Source organism: Ammospiza nelsoni, chromosome 17 (assembly GCF_027579445.1).
Source record: "Ammospiza nelsoni isolate bAmmNel1 chromosome 17, bAmmNel1.pri, whole genome shotgun sequence".
Lineage (NCBI taxonomy): Eukaryota > Metazoa > Chordata > Aves > Passeriformes > Passerellidae > Ammospiza > Ammospiza nelsoni.
The window spans coordinates 12,173,456-12,191,358 of record NC_080649.1 but is presented as its reverse complement, the minus strand read 5'-3'; the positions used below and the strand labels follow the sequence as shown (position 1 = coordinate 12,191,358).

General features: G+C 40.4%; 1 protein-coding gene across 13 annotated transcripts in view; it reads left to right on the top strand.

The window, feature by feature from the left end:
- Positions 1-17,903, top strand: part of RBFOX1 (RNA binding fox-1 homolog 1) — a 1,162,992-nt gene that overhangs the window by 907,756 nt on the left and 237,333 nt on the right. For 3 of the 13 annotated variants that reach the window (XM_059484821.1, XM_059484823.1, XM_059484822.1), the window contains one exon: positions 12,995-13,215. The exons of the other annotated variants lie outside the window; for them this stretch is intronic. In XM_059484821.1, the coding sequence (XP_059340804.1) occupies positions 13,129-13,215 (87 nt within the window). In that variant the 5' untranslated portion in view covers positions 12,995-13,128. The remainder of the gene's footprint in view (positions 1-12,994; positions 13,216-17,903) is intronic. 13 annotated transcript variants of the gene reach the window in all.

The following is a 17,903-nucleotide window of genomic DNA, read 5'->3' as shown; positions in this document are numbered from 1 at the left end:
TTAACTTTCATTTATCACTGAAACAGCTACTGACAAACTATTACTACAGAGAGGCATCATTAGGTATCTTGAAGTGTTTTTGAGTAAAGGTTTGTGTTGTTACCAAGGCATCAGCTGGACAAGGCAAGGTTCAAACAGCTTTGCCTCTCTTAGATCTGACTCAGGGCAGAGCATCCCCAGTGCTCCTGGGCAAGGGAAGTTGTGCTGTACAGACAGGGAGATGTCTCTGTAGAACTTGACTCTTTTACAGATGGATTCCCTGATGGAAAAGAGCTCGTGTGCTAATCTGCTTTTGATTTTGTTTTGGTTTAATGTACCTGTCAACTGTTTGAAGTTCCTTTATGTAACGCCGGTATCCACGATACTGTATCTGGATGCATTAAGGCAAATCACTGAAAAGATTGCAACTACCCAGCATGTGATTTGTTTTTGCCTCAAAATAAAATGTAGAAGAAAATGTTCCAGACACAAATGATGAACAGATCCTAAAATTAGACTTTCTGTAGCTTTTATCATTGCAGAAAGTCACCTATTAAAAATGTTTCAGAACATGAGCCTGTAATATTTTCACGGCTCCTGAGCTGCTGCTGCCCACAGTTCTAGAGCTGCAGCTTGCTGGGGTTGCTCCTGACAGCAGGACTTGTGAGGCTTTGGGAATGTTGTTAATCCACTGAGCCTGACTCAGGAATGCAGGTTTCCATTGGAGCAAGGTGGTTCAAAATCCTTTGTGAGGTGAGACCCACCTGGGGTTCTGCATCCAGCCCTGGATCAGAGCTGAGAGGGTGTGGAGTCTCCCTCCCTGGGGATGTTCCAGAACCATCTGGGCACACTGCCCTGGGGTGGCCCTGGTGGAACAGGGAGGTGGCACCAGATGTGGTCCTTTCCAGCCTGACCCATCCTGTGAGCTGCTGGAGCAAATCCAGGGGTGCCACTGAGATGATGATGAAGCGCCTCTCCTGTGAGGAAAGGCTGAGAGAACAGGCATTGTTCAGCCAGGAGAAAAAGAGGCTTTGGGGTGCCCTAATTGTGGCCTCCCAGTGCTGGAAGGAAACCTACAGGAAAGATGGACAGAGATTTTTTGTGAAAACACGGAGTAACAGGACAAGGGGGATGATTTTAAACTGAGAATAGGTTTACAGGAAGGAACCTTATACTGGGAGGATTGTGAGATGCTGTGGATGCCCCATCCCTCCAATATTTCAAGGTCAGGCTGATGGAGCTCTGGCAAATGTCCTTTAATGAAAGGTGTCCCTTATCCAGGGCAGAAACATTGAAACTGCATCATCTTTAGGTTTCCTCCAAGCCAAATCATTCTATGATTATATGAACTAAACTATCCCTTTTATGTACATAAAGAAATTAATTCAAAGAAAAAAAATTATAAAGAGCATGGTTATTTGGAAATTATGCATCCCAAGGATGTGGTGTGGTGTTTCAGGTGCTTGTTGAAATGTCATTTTGCAAAATAGCCATAATTTTCAGGATAGAATGAAGATTCTTCACTGTTTGTTCTGGTGTTCTTTTTTTTTAATGCAAGGGCTTGTTAGAAATACTTTGTAATCTCCCTCTCCCCTACCTGGAATCTAAACAGGCATTTCAGGTGTGCCCCTTCAAGTGTCAATAGATGCTCCTCAATGGATGTGGAGAATTACTCTTGCAGTTTTGATAAATGGAAACTCAAACAGGAACTTCTGGTTACGGTTTTGTAAGAAGTGAAGGAATGCTGGGGTGCTGCTCTTTGCAGAGAACTTTGTTTTAAAGGTGTTTCCAGAAACCCCTCAAAACAGAAACTGGGGAGGGACGAGGCTTTATTTTGTTATTCTCTTCAATATCTGTTTGGTGGGGTGTCTCCCTTGGGAAGTGCTCATTATAAACAAACATTTGTGTTTGTGTGCAGCCAAACAACCCAGGCAGGTGTCTCCAGAAGCCTGTGTGGGAATGGAGCATTCCTGGGCTCTTTTCCTGGCATGCAATGCAGGCATGAATTTTCCTGGGTGAGAAAAGCAGGATCAGAATTTCTATTGGAGTGGATCAGTTTATTGACTTGTGCTGAGAGTGTTAGCCTTGGCTTTGCTGTGAAATTAATGCATTGTACAGCGAATGTGCATTTTCTGTCAGCGTGTTCTTGTATTTTGCTCAAGAATAGTTTTAAAAGTTTATTCACATAAAAATTGTACAAGTAATGTGTGCCAATTTCCAGAAGAAAATGAACTTTGCCACTGTTTTATAAAATCTCCAAGGGAAAGCTGTTTTCAGCTTGATTAGGGCAGCTGAGTTAGAGCAGGCAGCATCTGATCTGTGAGAGTGATGGACACTGGTGACTCTCAGAGCTTCACAAGGAGTTAGGGCTGTGGAGCAAAAATATTTCAGTGTTTTCTACATGTGATCCTAAAAGGCTAATTAGAACTGAAGGTTTGAGGATAAATCGGGAAATTTAGCTCTTTGGTCACAAATGGCCAAATATGTCAGTGCAAAAACACAAATATTGTTCAGCACCAGTACCAAGTCACACAAGCATCTGAGAAGGGGGGCTGTGAAGACTTATCAATAAGAAAAAAAAAGAGGCAATTATAAAAACCTTTGGAAATAATTTATGTAAGAATCCATTACTCCAAGTTGCCTCATTAATTATCCTGAAATCTGACAGCTCTGTAGAAGCAGCTATTCAGTGCTTTTCTGTCAGTGCAGTGCAGGAGAGATGTTCCAATAATAGCATTTATAATCCAGATGTGCAAAAGTCAGGCCTGTCTTATGAACCTCCTGTACAGTTGATGTTTGTTGAGCACCTCAAATTCAAACTTGCAAAGGAATATTACATTTCTTCTTTATATTTGTTCCTGGTGTTGAGTCACATGTATTTTGTTGGTTTAGCTCTTTACTAAATAGTATCAGATGTGTCATTTCATTTGGTTAGGAACAAATCACTATTGAGAACTTTCGAGAATAGGTAAGATGCTCTCAGTCAAAGAGTTTGAGTTCAATTTTTGCTGTCTGATCCCCTGATCTTGCACTGCAGGAGAATTGACAACTTTTGAGGTCTTACAAGGAAACTACTTATTCTTGGTCTTATTTCTTGCAGCAATAAAAATCTTACTAATGTCCACCTAATAACTTGAGTATTCACTAAAGCACTGATTTCAATAAAAATAGAAATAATCCTTTTCTGTTGTCCTTCTCTGTACAAATTTATCCCATTCATTTGCTGGTCCCTTCCAAGGGCGCTGGCACAGGTTAATTAAAACCTAAATAAAACTGAGATTAAAAAGGCCATTATTTCTCTATTCTCTCCTAATATCAAATGGAATTGACAAAAAGTAAAAAAGTGTGTGGTAGGAAAGGCTTTTTACCATCTGGCACTGATAAAGCAGTGTTTTGGTTTTCTGATCTTAGGAGCTTTCTCTCCTCCTCTGTTATTCTGAGCAGCAGCATGATCCCCCTAGCTTTACATAGTCCTGAGGAAGTTGTGAGAGCCATCATTAGAAATCAATTTTTCCCATGAATTCAGTGCCCACCAAGATTGCTGAGGAATACATAGGACTGGAACGTGGAATGAATAAGTAGAATATTTTAACAGGTCTTAGGGGAAGGGAGAACAGTAAACACATGGTGTGCTTCTTTCAGGTGAGAGCTATTTACTGTGTTACCAGGAAGATTTCTTGAAGCTTAATCCAGGGAATTTTGTTCTTCCAAATTAATTCTCCTGTATACCAGCTCTTTACAAAGAGGTGCCTGCAGAGTACCAGAGCACCCCACTGACATTATCTGGCTTCAGACACAGACCCCAACTGGGGCAGAAGAGATGTGACCCATCTCAGGGAAAGCCAGGCTTTAGCTTGGCCTGGATAGGCCAAGTGTAAGATCCCACACTGAGTTGAGGAGTGGGATAGGTGTGTCTCCAAATGAGTGCATTAGCAAATATCTGTGAGACTGAATTAACTTCAGATTTTAAGTAGCAATGAAGTTGAAAAAGCTTCCTTAACTTTAAAATTTGGAGGCAAACTTCCTGTCAGCTGAGCTTTCTAATGCTTTCAGCCAAATCCTGAATCCTGCCTGCTTTAGATGCTCTTGCTTGTAGCTCTTGGCTAAACTTTAGTACTTAAACTACTGCCAGTGTCTTGAGTAGAGCTATGACTTACATTACATCTAATGCCTTCAAGTCTTGATGTTTTATCTCTTGAAAATATGAAACTTGTCAGTAGTGAACAGAAATTCCCTCTGATCCCTTTCAAGACCTATAGGGTCTTTATTATTTTGGGGGTTGAATTGGTTGTTTCTCCAAGGCACCCTGCTCACTGAGGATATCTACCCTCTGCTGGTTTCTGCAATCAAACCACAGCACTTGGCATGGTAGGGTGCTTGAGTGATGTATTTATACAGGCAGGAGGCAGGGTTTAATACCAGCTCATGATTCACTGTGCAGTCCTATTAATATGAGCTTGACTCGGGGGAATAAGTAGCTGTTACTTGTCAGCAAATCCTGAGTGTATTAAGGGGGTGAAGTTGTACTGAAAGATCCTCACAGTGATACTCTGCTGTTCCCAAGGGAAGCAAATGAAAACTGTGCTTTGATGAATAATGAATGTTCTAATTGGGGTCAAGAAGAAGTCATAGCTTCCTGTGATACAGTAGTTAGAGTAGCCTGACTACAGCAATAAAGAAAAGTCTGTTTGACCAGATTTGGCAATAAAAATATGTGGCTGTCAGTCATGTCTGTCATCTGCACACAGCTAAAGCCTGGGATGTGACAGTGATGGACAGGTTTATCTCTTGTACAGCTTGGGTGTATTCCTGAGACCCTCTTGGAGGTGTTGGTTGGTGCCCATAAGAATATGGCCATGAACAGGTAGTGAGACTGCTTAGTGCTCAGATATTGCCCAAAATCCTGTGTGGCATGGATGAAGAGCTCTCATGGCATGGCTTGGGCATATCACTAAGATTTATAAATAGTGGGTAGTGGTTACAGTCAGTCTGATCCTGATTTGCAAGGAAAAATGTTTTTGTTGCTGCTGGGCTGTAATTGCAAATTAATATACCCTAAGGGAAGATTACAGCCTGTTCTTACCTGCTGACAAAATACATGCAAAAATACATCTTTCTTGGTCATCCTGTATTCAGCACACAAAGGAGAAGAATAAGTGAAAGATATTAAGGAAGATATATGCAGGTATGATTCTACTACATATTTTGTGAAATAGGCATATACACAACTTGAGACTTTATTAAAGATGTCATGCTGCTTATCATTTGTGAAAGGTGTACATAATTTTCAGTAGTTAGTCTGTGTAACTGCACGATATCAAACAAGCATGAGATCTTGAAAGTGTTCTATGTTTCATACAAAATTTTCTAAGCTGCTTAACTCCTCATGGATTGGAGGCTAATCTCAGCTGGTTTAGAAAATGCAGATAATCTCAAGAGCAGAGTAGAGAGAGATATCTGAATTAGCCTGGAGATGGGACAGAGTGTGTTCTCAAAAGGGCCAACAGGGAAAATTCAAGTGATTTGGTGGAGCTATCCAGCTGATAAGAGTTATGTAACAAAAGCCAGCATAGAACTCTCTGCAAGAGAAGGAAAACAATGCAGTGCTCAAAAGGCAGAGGAAACAAGTGCAGAACTTTGTACCACATCTTGAGTGCTGTGAATAAGTTGTCCTGTCTGTGTGTCAAAATCAACTCTTGGTACTTAAAGCAACAGTATTTTCCTGCGGTTTTGCAGCTGACTTTTCTGAGTGATCCAGGAGGCACACAGAGAAGCTTCCTTCACAAGCAGAGTTGTACAATTGTGTGGAGGTGTGCTCCACCACTTTTTGTAGCTTTAGGAGTTTTTGTAGCCTTGCAGTCCAATGTCATTCTTTTTCCTAGTGCAAAGCACAGCACATGGAATAATTGAAGCTTTCAGTTCCATCCTGCTTTAATTTTGACACAAATGCTGGGATAATAATATGGCCGTGATCCAGAATCTTTCTAACTGGTATGATAGTGCAGATGAGTTAAAAGACACCTATTAGATATTGGGGTTTTTTCAGAGAATATCTGTTCAGAGCTTGTTCTTGGCTTTTGTGCCTTGATATGTAGAGCTGCTGACAGGTCCTTAGGTTTCTGTGGTAGCCCAAGGCGAGTCCAGGCACAGAGGGATCCTTAAATCCAGTTTTAAGCTGCTGCTTCTCTCTAGCATACATTTATCACCTATGTAAGTGAAGGTGTCCTGCGACTCACTGAAGGGTAAGTCACTCTCCCTGCTGTCAGGGGACACGTTCTGATCCTTCAGCAGTCCAGTCTAAGCAGGGAGTGAGGGTTTCCAAGATGTAGAAGAGGGCAAGCCTTGCCTTTAAGAGTTCTGAGAAAAGTGAAGTTAAGTAGATGTGTATCTTATAAGTGTGTGGGCTCTTTTATATTGCTGTAATTGTGGTGATCTCCTTGTACCTGATTCAATTCTTTTCAAGGGAATTTACAATCAGAGATGGATACAAATTAGAGCTGACCTGCGGAGGAACAGGGATTTTGGTGACCATTCCACTGGACAGTCAGTTCATCCCCCATCTGTGTTTTTGTGTGGCAAGAGGAGGTTTTATAGGCTGAAAGAGAATGTTCAGAGGTGTTTAGAGAAAGTCTTAGCTGGTAGCAGGCAATTTCAGGAGAAAGCATCAATGCCATTTGGAGTTTGGTTAGGAGGTGAAGGAGCACAATATCCAAGCAAAGACAAAGGACATGCATCTTTGAGTTGTTGACAGTAATAGCTTGGGTAGGAACGGGCTGAAGTGAGCCCTTGAAGGGGATGACAAGTGCTGGATAAAGGTAAAAAAGGATATGTTTTGGGGCAGTGCAGCTAGAGAAAGAAGTGAACTTTATGGGAGCACTCCAAAAGAAATGCAAAGTAAACAGGCAGTGAGGTACTGCAGCAGCCCATGACTCAGACCACAGCACGGACAGTAGGAAAGGAAGGTGAAACCAGAGGGAAAGGAATGGCTGTGTACTCAGAAACTAACATTTACTGAAATATTGCACTTCAAGAGTTGCTAGGCCAATTGGCCTACAGGGCAACAGCCTTAATTTCTCTAGGGCTACAAATAATTTCCCAAACATCTTTCCCAAGTTTTTGCTCCTGTGTGAAGCTCTTGTATTTGGCAGGACTGGATTTATTTATTTACCTTTGAAATCTCCAAACTTAGTATCATTTCATAATTAGAAGAAAGAGGCTAAAATTTGAACTTCAGTGCAGCTCAAGCATTGTTGTTTTCTGCCTGAAGAATCAGCTGGGTTCATCTTGACCTGCTGCTAGATTTAATATGCTCCTAAGAGCTAATGCAATTGTTAGAAGCAAATGTAATTTTTCAATGGAAACTTCAACTGTATCCCACATCCTTGAAAAAGGTGGTTTCTCCCAGTTTTAAACAGTTTGTATATCCTTGCCTTATTCTCTAGTGTGAACTGAGATGCCTAATGAACTCAACTCTGATGACATCTGCCATGCTGGTTACCAGTATGAGACCAGCAGATACCAGATTTGTATGGGTGGCATTTTCTGCTGTAGGAGTCAGTAAAAACCCTTGGTGTGTTCTGGCTCTGCTGCTCTGTGTGAGAGGAGCTGGCAGGGGATTGGTACCTGGCATGAGCAGCTCCTGCACGTTCCTCATGCAGAGCAGAGGGAACAGGGAGCAGCTGAGGATGGGGCAGGGCTGGATGGTGCTCCTGGTGCACTTGAAGAGCCTTTGGCCCCAAATGGCCTTTGCAGAAAGGTGAAAATAGTCTTTGGGAGACAAGGGCAGCAGCTGTGCTGGGGAGGCTGGGGGAGATGTGCAGGACAGCTTTTTCTGCCTGTCAATATTTCCTTTAATGCCAGATCACCTCAGGCAATGCTAATCAACAACTCACCTTCTCCTTCAAAGCATCTGTGCTGCTGGTGGCTGGTAATCCTTTTTTAGAGACAGTAATCTAAAGTTGTTGTGGATGAGGGAAATTATTAGGACACTCAGAAACCATTTTTTCCTTTCAGTTTTGGGGGTTTCTTGTACCAGAAAACCTCTGAGAAACCTTAAAGAGAAAATGGAGAGCATGTGGACAATGAGAAAGGTGATCAGAAATGGGAGACTTGAACTTAAAAGATTCAAATATGGCATAGCATAAGCTCTGAAGAGGGTGCCAGAGTGGCGCCTGAATTATTCATGGTCTGAGAGACAGGAAAGTTAGGCCAGTGTAGAAAGGAAGCAGAAATTATTTGAAGTTCGTGGGTGTTGTGCAGCATTTGGAAGAACTATTGTTTGTGGTATTTTGAACTAGATTCAGGCATTAAGAAGAATTAATTATTTGGCAGAAAGATGGTCTAAATAGATTACTTCTGTCAGAATCTGATTAGAGCATACATCATTGATTGGCTGATGACTGCATTGCAGGGATTTGCCTTTTCCAGGCATTGTGGCCCCAGGGAAGTTGCTGAAGTCTCTTTTCTTTTCTTCATTTTTTCCCACCTTGTACCATAGCAAAACTTAAGCATCTGCTTTTGTCTGGGGAAGTATTTTGGTCATTGTCTAATGTGCCATTTACATCTTATATGCAGGTGGGATCAAAACTCTGATCTTTCTTGCCCCGTTTTCATTTTTCTTGTTCTTCCTGAATGTGTAGTCCAGTTTTCAGGCATATTTCTAGTTTTATTTCTGTATCTGTGCATCTATACTGTACAGCAGTCTCCATCTCCTTCCCATTTAAATGATTTTTTAACAAACCCTCAATGAAATTGCTATTAGAACGTTCCTGTCAGTACTTCAGTTCTGTGCTAAAACATGAGACTTTGGTATTAGATTGCTGGGCCTGAAGTACATATGAATTTTGTAACCACCTACTCCTACCCTGCCTTGCTTAAGCTATGCTCTTCATCTTTAAAAGCAGCTTTTCATTAATAAAACCTGCCTTTTGCAAAGTTCTGCATAGTTGAAACAAATAAGACTGTGCATTTCATTTGTGTATATACATTTTACATCTAAAGCCAGCGTTCATGTGCTTTTCTTTCTCATTCTTCCTCTCTCATTGCTGAAATCAATTTGTAGTTTCAGAAAATCCATTACAATTTTTAATGAAAGAAACCAAAGCCAACTAGGGCTTGGGAACAGCTCAAAGCAACATACCCTCTATGAAAATGGCTTAACGCGGCTTTTGTTTGGTTTTTCCTAACAGCATTATAATTTTCTAGAATGCAATGGAAATGGAAGCTGTGTAGTTGTTTAAAATAGATGATGTCACCTTTTCCACCCACACACAGAGTGAATTTTTTGCAGGGAAGAGGAGCCATGCAGTGGGTAGGAAATGGGTGCTGGCACCACCAGGGACATCAGAGAGGTGCTTGATGTGCATGCCCTGTATCAAATGCCATGCACATCAAATTCTGGCTTTGTCCTCCCAGAACTGTTTAGGTCCATGCTTGACCTTAATCATGCTGAAGTGAAGCAGACTCTCAGCTTTACCAATACTCTTCTGGCTCATTCTCTCAGTCCTGAGCACTCTTAGTGGTCAAATTTCGTTTATTCAACACATTGCAGCAGAACAGGAGTGACCACTGATACTAACGGCCAACTGCAAAACTCAAGTGAAGAAATTTCCTTTTTGTGTGGCTGGGAAGGGAGAGCAAATGTGTTGAGCTCCTGTGGAGGCATTGGCAGAATTTCTGAGCCTGGCATGGGGCAGAGATGTGAGTAAAGCTCTGTTGTGCTTCTGTGGTTTTGATTCAGAGGTTTGTGGGACCTTAGGTAGCTGATGCACACATGGGACATCACCTCAGAGCCCAGCCACCAGGGCAGAGCTTGCATCTGGAGTGCCCCACACCCAGACATTTAGAAGCATGTCTTCTGGCTCATTCTCTCATTCCTCAGCACTCTTAGTGGTCAAATTTCATTTATTCAACACATTGCAGCAGAACAGGAGTGACCACTGATACTAATGGCCAACTGCAAAACTCAAGTGAAGAAATTTCCTTTTTGTGTGGCTGGGAAGGGAGAGCAAATGTGTTGATCTGAGGTGGTGGAGCTGATGTAGAGGCATTGGCAGAAGTTCTGATCCTGGGGCAGAGACGCAAGTAAAGCTCTGTTGTGCTTTTGTGAGACCTTAGATAGCTGGTGCACGCATGGGACATCACCTCAGAGCCCAGCCACCAGGGCAGTGCCCCACACCCAGACATTTAGAAACATGTTGTTATAGTGAGGCAAGCAAAGCATCCTTGCATTAAAACAGGTAATCACGGTTTATTTCCAACGTTTGTTTTTGTGTATTGCTATCTGGGCTGTAGGAAATGGCAATGCTTCTCAGACATTTGATGTTTGTGTTATTCTGCAATGTTTATAGTGATACTGCTTGCAAAGGGCTGGAAGTGTCCTCCTGGAAGCTGCTGAGTTCACACTACCACTGCTATTTGCATCATATTCTGTTAGAAGCCACCCTTTTCTGTTACTGTGGATTTGGAAGGCTGTTCTAGACCCTCACTAGACAAGACCAAAATACTTAAAAAAAAAAAACAAACCTGAACTTGGAAAAATATGTTCAGCCTAAATTTATTCATAACTAGGTTTTTTTGGATTTTTAGAGTGTCAGGATTGTCCTTAGCTTAGTCTCTTCCTCCTACTGTTTTCTTCCTTATTCACAGATTGCTTTGCTGGGATAAACAAATCAAATTTGGGTTTCTGTTGCAACAGAGTTGTTCCATTCCCCTGAACACAAAAAGGAATTTATCTACAATGGTTGTATTTGAATTTGGCCTTTTTTTTTGTGTTTAATGTGGATGAAGAGAACTGTATTCTATTGCAAGTACCTCTAAGAAATCAAGAAATAATTAAGAATTAAAATTAAGAAATACTGATGATTTTCCTTTTCCTGTTTGCATCTCAAATTTTTTAAACAGATGCAATGAGATCTTGCTTTTCTTCCTCCTGAGGTTAGCTCTGAAGTTTCTGTCATTAGGAGGAGCATGATCTTGCATTTTGTATTATTGAATTTTGATTAATGCGGCCCACAAGATTTAGCAGTTCATTCTATATAACATCCTTATCCTTTCCAGTTTTGACAGTACCTTCCAACTTTGTGTCATCAGGAAATTTCATCAGCAGGTTGCCTTGTGCCAAAATAATTAAAGAAAATGTTCAAAAAAATCTGTCCCAAAATAGATCACAGAAAAGCTTCCCTTGAGCCTGCGCTTTCCTGTGCAAATCTTCCTCCTCAGGTTTTTCTAACATCTTATCAAATATGTGCATGCTGAAACAAAAAATCCTGCCAGGTATTTTACAGAGCAATTTAACAGTCTGTGTTTATGTCAGTTGTCCCACTGGAGTCATTTGGGTAAAGCTTGCAGAATCCATTTTATAATCTCCATTCCTGGGTGAAAGAAATCTGCTTTCTTTTCAAATGCAGCTCACTCTGCTAGATGAAAAAAATAAGGAATAGTTAAAATGAACTTTTATTTTTTTTTAGAAATTAAGTATTTTTAATAAGTGAGTTGTGACTGCAACTTGCTTTCTCATATATACATTTTGTTGATGTATTTCTGTGTGCAAGCTAGTGGCTGGTTTCGTATTGGAATTAATGACAATCTTTTGGAAAAAAAAAAAATCTATGATGTGTCAGCTTGTTTAGTAATTAAACTGCAGTGTTTCTCTTCCTTGGTAAGATAAGACCAAGAAATAGGATTTATAGCTGAGCATGGTCAGATAAGCAGTGAGAGCAGCATCATCCCCAAGAGCCAAGTGAAGCAGCTCTGAAACAGGAGCTGGAGCGGGGTAAACATCTCTCCATCATGTGACAATCGCTGGCCTGGCTGGCAGCTCCTGCAGGGAGCATCACCGAGGGTCACAATTCCACATCTAAAGTTAGCAGAGGGGTAAGGCTGGCACTGGGGAGGGCCAGCAGGCAGCTGCTCAGGGAGATTTCCAAATCCTGCAGCGCGGCCGCCCCGGTACGCGAGAATCAATTACCGCGAACCTTCCGCGATGGTCAAAATGTGACATTAGATAATTGAGTATCACATCAAATCTTGTCTGCAATTAGTTATCTGGAAAAGTAATTATGCAACGAAATCAAGTAGCTGAAATTAGTGGTGTGAAGCACCCTGATAATTCGAAGACTGTAGGAGATTTTTTTTTATTATTTCGCTTGTAACATGGAGTTGTAAGTACCTAACTAATTCTTCATTGAAATAAAAAAGTCTTGCTCAATTGTAATTCTTGTCATTAGTTACATCTGCAATAGAAGATACATAGCACATAAAACAGGTGTTAACGACTAAGTTGGTTTTGTCTAAAGTAAAAATGAGCTGTGGAATAGAATGTCTTGCAAGCAGTACATTTGAAGTCAAATCTGTTTTGATTTAGGGAAGAAACCAGCATAAATTTCAGTCCTTTGTCTCTTAGACCAGTAGTGTAAGTTGATTTGGAGAACAGGGTTGAAATACTCTAATGGGAAAATGTGTTCTTTTTTCAAATAGTTATGTTCAATTTAACAACATAGATGTTGTGAAAGGTTAGAAAAGCCATTAAAATATAATTTACACTAATAGAAGTCGTTAGCTTGCATTAGCTCACTTATTCAAAACAAACAAGAAAAATATAATTAATCAAACCAGAGTGTATCCCCAGTATAACACACTGAAGTATAAATGCTCACATGAACATTGTTTAGCAGTTTATAAATCCAGGAAAATGTCTAATTATGCGATCATGATAAACCTGATTATTTTGAAAATGGCTTCTGATAGTAACTGTTGTCATGTGTATGCCAGAACTGATAGGAAAAATTATTTCTTATCGGTAGATCTGTACAGAATTTGATCTCTATGTGTTTAGTAGTTAAAAATCTGAACTGATAAAGAGTAGTTGGCTAGTCATGTTACTTAAGCTGCTCCCAAAATAGCACCTTCCTTTTTGGGTAGAGTTAGGTTTGCAGCTGTTGTCTCTATCTGTTGTCTCTGAAGAAAATTTTAACATTAAGTGTTGCTGACGTCAATTTTTTTCTTTTTTTTACAGCTGATGTGGGCTTTGCCCCTGACAGAAGTTATTTGGTTCTAGCTCTGAGTTTGGAAGAAGTTGGTATATAGATTTTCCCCTAACTTTCAATTGATGTGTTTAGCTTTAGTGGGAGTAATACTATCACTTAAACCATGTTATCGTCTCAAGGAGTTTTGCTACATCCCTATGGAGTGCCAATGATTCTGCCTGCAGCACCATACTTCGCTGGACTTGTTCAGGTAATGCAAGGCCGCTTCCAACAAGCAACTTAACTCTAGTGCACTTAGAGCAATAATTGGAATTTTTATGGTTGAGAAAGCAAACACTTTTAATACAGGCAAAAGCTCTCATGTAGTCAGTGAGAAGACAGTAGGAAATCAAAAAGATGGATCACCCTAATCTGTGTATTGACATCTCTCATGGCTGAATAAATGGTGTAGTTGAGCTATATTTGCTTGTATTGATTTGTCTGCTGTTTAACATTCATGCCTTTGCTTCACGAGGTTGACCACAGGGCAGAGGATTTGCTATCCATTCTAGGTTTCTGAGGGAGTCAGCATTCCCACGGCAGGTCAGAAGACAAAGTAACTTACCATGATGTGTTTAGGTTAAGTGTTTTAGCACAGCAAATGGGAATAGTGTTAAATATGCATTAATTCATATGCTACGCGTCCCACGGAATGAAAAAAGGGGTTGTGGTTTTGTGTGTATAGAAATATATCACCTGCAAAGAATATTTATACACATCCTATTAATTCCTTTGAGCCCTCAAATGTAAGATCTTGCTGCAGGGCAAGAGTTCTGTATATTTAGGAGTCAGCTGGCAGCTACCAGGTTGTCGTTGCTGTTGTTTGCTTTTGCTATTATTTTATTTTTATCAAAAAGTGGTGCTACTGAACTTTCTTCTGTTAGACTTGGGATTCTGAATAGATCGTGTAGATGCTAATTAAGCAATAAGTATCCTGTTGTTTACAGTATTAGAAGACATCAGGAAAAGTCAACATTTATAAATTCTGATGGAGTTGTACCATCTGAGTGGCTGCTGTTGGATATTGTGCATTGACAGGGTCAAGACACAAACGTGTGTTAGGGCATTTCTGTGCTGTGCTAGGGATAAGTGAATTTAACCGTGAGGGAAACGGAAACCTTCATTGTGCTCCTTTTCTCCAGCTCTTTGCTGCCTTAGAGGGGCAATCACAGCATGAAACAGGTGGGTTTCTGTATAGGTCCCTCCAGTAATAGAAGACTGTGGGTTGTGTTCTTCACTTCAGACTTAATATCAGACACGTACGTCTAAAATAGAAATATAGCATTGCACAGTGGCCGTTAATCAGGTATTGGGAATCTGTGTCTTGTGGGATGTGTGAGCTGAGGCTGCTTTCCATGCAGTGAGACACATCCAGCAGGCCCTCATATCCATTAGAATTTGGGGGTGAAGGTCGGACTCTGGAGCTCACTCAGACCCTCTGCCATCCTGTCCAATAAATAATTACAAGCAAATCGTGCCTTTCACTCTATGCTGATTGATGTTGAAATTGCTTTTGAAAGTTCTCATAAGTTCCTGTTATAGATTAAGTGCCGGTGTAGGAAAAATAACTGCACCCAACTGAAATGGGTGAATGTAATCAGGTTTAATGGACTCGAGAGCTTGTTGGGAATTAAATAACTATTGATTTGTTGGAAAGTTGCTGTCATTACAAAATGCCACTCTGGACGCATTATCCAAGCTGTTAGATTAGAAGAAAGGGCCCTTTGAAAATTTGGGATGCCTTATTTCAATCTTTTTTCCTCTTTATTCTCTCCTTAGAAAGATATATCCAGGCCTTTGTTACTCCTTTATCATGGATCTGAAATAGTCAAGAACTGCTGAAATAAAAAATAGGTATTAGACATGCAGTTGAACAGTGTTCTTCGTATGAATACTTCTATAGTTTCTAGTCTTTCCCTGAGATCAGACCTGAACATGGTATTTTGGAAATCAAGCACACATCTGAGTTATTGTCCTAATGAGTGAATTGCAGCATTAAATGGTTTGAGCAGTTTGTCCCCCAAGATTTTGCCTGCACTTACAGTATCTCTGGTCAGCTTATGACACCAGAATGCTTATTGTTTTTCTCCTAAAGTAAATCTAAGTATCTAAAATAAATAATGCAAAGGACATTTGATAGGAATATTTATATCATCCTCTTCTAAGCAGTAATTACGTAACATTCTGAACTTTAATGGAATTTTTCTTCAGAAATATGCCTTTATAAACTGATTATGTAAATGTTTGGCTTTTTTTTTTTTTTTGGGTTGCAGGTTGAGAACCACAACCCTGAACTATTTTTGAATATGAGGCCGTTTTAACATTTTATAGACTTATAAGATGCCAGTTTATTTATTTGCATGGATTTCTACAGAAAGTCGGTCTACCTGTGATCAGGGATTCCCCATGATTTCCAACTGGGTTTATTCCAAGGCTGTGTATGAATGAAGTGTGTAGAGATCTGGGGGCTGGTTTGGGAGATTTTTTGTGCTTTGCGTTGCACAGCTGAGCAAGAGAGATCTCTGTGGAGCAAGGTTTGTCTTCAGAGGTCCTGCACCTTCGTGTGCTGTTTATGATTTTACTTAATGGATGAGCAGCTGCTCCAGCCTCTCCTAAATTCATCAGTAAACCCTGCCCTGCATCCTCTACTTGCTTCTGCCACACCCTCTTGTTATGGAGCAGAGGAATGTGTGAATACCAAAAAAAAGGGCTGGATTCTGTGGGTACAGCTCTGAGCATGCCTTACATGAGCAGCCATGTGCATTTTCCTAATTGCATGTATTCTATTGAGGAGATTTGTGTTGCTTTTACTGAGATGATGTGTTTGAGTGAGATGATGGAAAGTGAAATGTTTTTGTTCTTGGACAAACAAGGTCCAGGGTTACAGAGATGTTGATGTGTATCAAATTCCTTTAAATATACATGCAAACTTATTTTCCAGTAAATAAATATACCTTAAACTTATTAGAATGATAGCCTATGACTTAGTAATGCATTTTTAAATGGCAAAATATCTTTTTGCCTCTTCCTTCCTTCTCCTGGGTAAAACTATTTGAGAAAAAAAACCAGATCAAATGAAAGTCCAAATAATGCATAAATAGCTCTGTGCCTCCTGTGGATGGGGAGATATTTTCTGCCTTGGCACAAGCAGCCCACTGGTGGCTTCAGGGCTGTCACAGGAGCCAGGCAGGGAGTGCAGTGCAGCCCCTGTGTGTGCTGAGGGCAGCCAGGCCCACCTTGTGTCCAAAGTGCCCTGCTGCTCCTCCTGGCAAGGGAAATGGCAGAAATGCCAGCTAGGATTAAGTGTCAATCCAGTAAGAGGTTTCTCCTCCTGCCCTTGGTCCCCATCCCGGTTGAGTCATTTGATTCCCAAGGGGGAGCCCGTATGTCCGGATGGGAGCCCTCAGGGGGTGCTGATGGCAGAGCTCCCTCTGCCCTGGCCAGGCTGTGCAGGGACGATGAGTGTGCTCCTGGGCCCTCTCACAGTTCCTGGAATAGATGTGAAACCAACCTCCACTCATCATTAAATTACAAAGTTTCTTTTAAGGCTGCGCTGTCCACAATGCGGAGAATGCTCTTACTTTTTAAAAATTATCTGAGAGATCATATCAGCTCCATCCTCCAAATATCAAATGTTTGCAGTTGCTCTGGTTGCTTGGAATGCTAGATTTATGACAAAATATTTTGAAAGCACACGTGCAATATATGACATTTTAATAACGGATGCTAAATTATTTATCACGTGGCTGAGATAGGTAACTCCATTTCCGTTTAGCAGAGAAAGAGGAGTTCATGGGCATTATAATAAAAGTTATTAAAGTTGAAATTGTTTAGACTTTTCAGTAAACTACTGCAAAGCTCTGCAAAGAGAGACAGGTATATTTCATAGGAAAAGTATAACTTTTATATAAAAGATTATGAAGATGGGATTATTTATGAATATGGTCAGTATTTTTTAAAATGTGCTTCTATTTTGACATAGTGACCAGAAAAGTTTTAAGAGTTCTGAGGACTTAAGCTTGTGTTCATTGTAAAAAAGTACATGTTAAAAACTAAGGGAAAACCTTCCTTTTTCTTTTTTTCGCTTTTATTTGCTTACTGATTTATGCAGTGATAAACAGGCGAGTTGGAGAAGAAAAATAGAAAATTGCCTGGTGATTAAATAATTCAATCTATATGGAACTACTGTACCTTTAAGTACATTAACTTTAAACTTAGATTATTCTGAAGATACTTTGATTTTTAAAATTTTTTTTCTGTGTATCTGATTTTCCATAACTGGTTAACCAGTGTGCTTGACTGACAACTGAAAAAGTGGTAATCTGGAGAGTGTTCCATTTTATTTTAGGGCTGAGAGAATTGCCTAGAATATGCTGTGAAAAGTAGTGGTGCAGACTTCATCACGGTGCCATCGCTTTACCCATCTGGAAAATCCTTGTTTTAGTGCTGTTTTTGGGAAGTGCTAGCAGTGGGTACATTCTGAATTCTTGTAGGTGTTAGTGTGTTAAGCTACCTGCAAAATCACACTGGCATTCTGGCAATCCAGTCTTGGGGAATGCTATGGATTTGTTGAGTCACTTTACACGAAAAAGGCTTTTGTAATTTGGTAGGTTTTATTTGAATACATTTGAAATAGCAATGAGGAGCGGTCTAAGTTCTTCCAGTGTTGCCTGCAGTGGTGGATGGCTGTTTCTGTTGGTTTTACATTACGATCTAGTGGAAAGCAGAGCTTAATTTCTGTTTACATTGGCTGAATTGCCTCTTTGAAATGCAGTAAGGAGATGATTTAGCTTAAATGCAGATTTACTCTGGCTTGATTGTGTTGTTCTGCCTCTCCTGTTCCTAGTACTGTGCTCCCAGTGCTTTGTGAGTGGAGGATGAATTTGTTTTACTATTGCA